Source organism: Carlito syrichta, unplaced genomic scaffold (genome assembly GCF_000164805.1).
Source record: "Carlito syrichta isolate Samal-C Ts95f unplaced genomic scaffold, Tarsius_syrichta-2.0.1 Scaffold29891, whole genome shotgun sequence".
NCBI classification, from domain to species: Eukaryota; Metazoa; Chordata; class Mammalia; order Primates; family Tarsiidae; genus Carlito; species Carlito syrichta.
Genome location: NW_006973987.1, coordinates 1 through 4,504, shown reverse-complemented (window position 1 = coordinate 4,504; position 4,504 = coordinate 1). Strand labels below are relative to the sequence as shown.

The following is a 4,504-nucleotide window of genomic DNA, read 5'->3' as shown; positions in this document are numbered from 1 at the left end:
TTCAGCACACCCATTCTCCAGTGTTGTTGCTGCTTTGTGGGCTCTGGAGGGGAACATCAGTGGTGATCATACAATGTATCTTCAGGACAGTGGAACTTACCATAGGGTACTCAAACTCAGAACTTTCACTGGCATCAGTATCCCTGGGTCAATGTAACGCTCCCCACGTCCCACGATTCCTATTCCAAACCCTTCCTGTCATGACTTCCAACGGATTATATGAGGGCATCCAGGACCCTCCACACAGTTCCCCGCTCCCAAATAGGTCCCAACTTTATCATCTCTGTGTTTTAACATCTCTTACACCTTTCTCCGTTGTACTGGGGCACCAGCTGACCTAGGCACCCTCCCAGGAATGCAGTGGGTTTGGAAAAGATTCTACACACCTCTCAACCTTAATCATGATGGGGATAAATTCATGTCTAAACCCTGGAAAAAGATTGTCTGGTATTGGGAGGTGCCCATTCAACCACCCTTGATTCCACTAGACCATGTGAATAGGAGGCTGAACCCTGGGCTTCACAAGCAGCTGTGGGGGGACTTGGTGTGATGTCAGGAGGGTTTTTGTATGGGACTGAATCATGGTGTGCTATCTTCGGCGGTGGCACCCAAGTGACCGTTCTTGGTGAGTCTTCCCTTTCTATCTTCATTGGGGATTCAGGGTGAAATTTTGGGAAAAGGATTTTTTCCTTTCCTTTAGGGCAAGGGCCTGGATCTCTCAGGAGTCGGCAACCCTCACCCCTCCAGCCTACCCAAACGGGAACTCTCTCTCTCTCTCTCTCTCTCTCTCTCTCTCTCTCTCTCTCTCTCTCTCTCTCTCTATCTCTCTCTCTCAGACCTTCTCCTTTGGACTATTAGGATGTTCTACTCCCTCACTCAGAGTCTCTGGGCTCCCTGGGACCAGTGGAACAGGGAGCTGGGGTGGAGGCACCAGGAACCTGGATTTGAGAATGATGCTGGGGACAGCTCAGCCTTCCTGGGCTCTTTCCTCTGTGGAGTCAAGCTATGGGGAGGCTCTACACATTGTGAGGAGAGGCCTTTGACTGCAGACATGGGGAGATGGAAGAAGAAATGGGAGAATGGCAGAGATGGAGGAAGAATGTCCTGTGATAAGGTGACTCCGGGGTGCTGTGTACCCCTCTCCCAGGAGAAGCTGGTTACTTTTCACAGTGTGGCTCTCAGGGCTCTAAGGCACAAAGGTTGGCATCTCTGCATCCTAGCAAGGAGGAGGACCTCCAAAGCAGATGCTGAAGGCAGAGACTCCTGATAGGAAAAATGACAGGAACCTCTCCAGGTAGAAAGATGTCCTAGGACAGCTAGATTCCATGATTAACTTCTAAAAAGAGGACAGGTTGACCGTCCTAGGTTAGTGTCACCTTTCTCCTCCTTCCCTGCTTTCTCCAGGGTTTGGGTCAATTTTCTACTTTTTGCTGTTTTCTCCTATCTTGTGAAGCCTGTGCTCAATCATTCTCCCTGACCTCAAACCCTGGTGCAAGAATCTCTCCCCACCATGTTCAAATACCTACTGGCCTCAGATGGTCACTACAACCCTTCACCTTTGACTCTAGAGACCGAGAGTGGACAGGCTGTACTACTGAGACTGCCCCTCTGTCTTTCTGACTGTTTGTTTGTATATATGTATGTATGAATGGCTGGCTGAAAGGGGGTCATTGGCTCTCCAGAAATTGCTCTGTCTGGTACTCCCCATCTGGGTCTTGTCTGCCTGGTTCACATTATGAAGGGAAACTGAGTCATGTTCTTATGGGAAGTGGGATCGAGGGAATTAAAGGAGTGAACACTAGGGAGACTTTATTGAACCCTGAACCTTCCGTGTCACAGCTGGGGAACCACAGGTCATGGCCATGTCCCCTGGGCTGAGGGACTTTGGATCCAGGACAGAAACAAGGTAGGAGGTGGAAGGGCTTGCCCGGGTTTCCATGGGCTGCCGAGCTGGCCTTGTACTCAGGAAACCCAGCCAGGAGAGAAGAATGAGAGGAAGGTTCTGAACACAAGGGAGCCAGCAGAGTAATCATCTAAGGACACAGAATTCAGGAAGAGGGGTTAGTGAGTCTCTGCAGGATGTACCCCATGAAGCAGGATTCCCTGAGTTTACTGATCCCAAGCCATGATCCCAAAATCTCAAAGACATAAATGCCACCTATCAGTCCATAGACAGAGGGACTCTTAACATGCATACCAACAACTAAAGACCAAGATGGGCAGATAGACTCAAACAGATGATCAAAGGCCCTACTGCAGAGGCTTCAGGGAAAAAAGAATTAAGTAAAAATGTAACCCTGAAGTTAGACCCAGAGAATGCACAGCAGACGTGTTAGGTAAGAAAAGTCCCCAGAGTGCATCTAACAAGAGATGCAGAGAGCTCAAGGGACAGACAGACAGCTCCAGATAGAACAGATCAGGATGTCAGGAGGAGGCATGAGGAGGCAGCTGAGGTCTCGCTGTCTAGCAGGAGGCCAAAGCCTAGAGATTCAAAACAGGCCATGGGCAGGCAGGCTCCGGAGTTCTTAGAACTGACAGAGAGTGGTTGTATGAACACCTGACCAAGTGTCCAAGAGAAACATTAACCATATGAAGAGACTCGAACTGGCATAGAGAGGCAGACCCCTTGCCACATACAGAGGAGATAGCTCCCCACGGGGAAAACAAGACAATGAATTCTGTTCTTCCCTGACCCCCACAGGTCAACCCAAGTCTTCGCCCTCAGTCACTCTGTTCCCACCATCCCCTGAGGAGCTCCAAACCAACAAAGCCACAGTAGCGTGTCTCATGAGTGACTTCTACCCAGGAACAGCGACCGTGAAGTGGAAGGTAGACGGCTCCCCTGTCACTCAGGGCGTGGAGACCACCAAGCCCTCCAAACAGAGCAACAACAAGTACATGGCCAGCAGCTACCTGACCTTGTCACCTGAACAGTGGAGATCTCACAGAACATGCAGCTGCGAAGTCATGCATGAAGGAAGCACCGTGGAGAAGACAGTGGTCCCTGCACAGTGTTCTTAGGCCCTGGCCCTACCCTGACCAAGGGAGCCTAGAGCTTGGGAACCCAGGGAAAGGGTTTTCACCCATGCCAGTTTGTCAACCTTTCTCCCTGCACTCGACAACCCTCAATAAATATCCTCATGTCAATCAGAAACTCCAGTCTTGGCTTATTTTTGCTTAAATATCTTGCATTCCACATTTACGCATGTTCAAAGATCAACAGAATCCTTTGATGTGGGGACCAAGCAGCCATTAAAAGGACCCTGATGTTTCTCTAAGGGATACTTTTACTGTCATTCAGAACAAAGGAAAAGCCATCAGAAGGACCCAGGCCTGCCCATTCTTTCACACCTCTCCTCCTGTTCTTCCTGCAGCACTGTGTATAAGTCCACCTCTGGGTACTAAGGGACAAACACCCCTTCCATGCCCCTAGTCCCCAGGTGAATGGTCCAGCTCCCATCCCTGTAATCTTGGGCCCTCACAGTGGGCATCATCTTTCGTTCAAGATGTCTTCCATCTCCTCCATCGAAGCTATGCACTTCTACATTTGTAAATCTCACCCTATCAAAACATTGAGCACTGACCTCACTATAGGGGTACACCATGCTTCTGTCTTTCCATGGTTTCTGCCTTTTGCCCCCACAGGCCCTCCCTCTAGCCCTCATTCACAGGACCTCACACCTGGACTGTGGTCACTCACCCTGCAAAACCACCTGGAAGCCTATTGTTTCACATGTCACTGGGTGGCCCAGCTGTATTCAAAGACACTAGAGGCCGGCAGTCAGCTTTGCTCCCCACTGACTCCACCACAAGCACATAATGTCCCAGTGACTGCAGGTTGCCAACAGATTGATGAGTTCAAAGTTAATTGGCAGGTTCTGGAGTTCTACCATGAGCTGAGGTGTCAGCTGACTCCTCTTCTTTTGAATGCAGTGGGAGATCTGATTGATAACACACACAACATAAACACACAATTCACTTGCACATGCTACCATGTTTGGCATCTCCCTGGGAAGATCATGAAGGGTCCAGAGAAAGCAAGTCAGTGAGACCCAGCTGGGACAGGAGCAAAGAGAAGCCAAGCATCTGCAGTCTCTGAGCTTTGGGCCTGAGGTTGGCCCTGACTTAAGGGAGGGGCAGGATTTTCTGCCTGGATAAGAGTGAAACAGGAGACAAAAGGAGCCTTGAGGAAGGGATTCTGGAAAAAGAACAGCAGGCAGATCTCACAAGGCAGTAGAGGCATCTGCTGTGTGGGGCACTGTTGGGTAGGGCAGGGTGAAGGTGTGTATCATAGGTGTCAGTTCCACAGGTATCAAACCCAAACAAGGATGGACACACATGCCTTGTGTGTCCAAGCCTGGCTCTGAAAATGTCCATGCAGCACTAGGTGCCACGAGTGACGCTAGGTTGTCGTATACTCTGTCTTTGTGACACTTGTGAGACAAGGAGCCTGTGAAATACCTATGCCCAAGAGCACCTGTGTGCAATGGAAGTAGCTTGCAGG

At 50.0% G+C, this 4,504-nt stretch overlaps 1 gene segment (V, D, J or C); it reads left to right on the top strand.

Annotated features, from left to right (window-relative positions):
• The first annotated feature begins 73 nt into the window (after positions 1 to 73).
• LOC110596376 lies at positions 74 to 3,154 on the top strand. The segment is given in 3 exon segments: positions 74 to 106; positions 592 to 625; positions 2,702 to 3,154. Coding segments are annotated over 3 exon segments (387 nt in total).
• Positions 3,155 to 4,504: the final 1,350 nt, after the last annotated feature.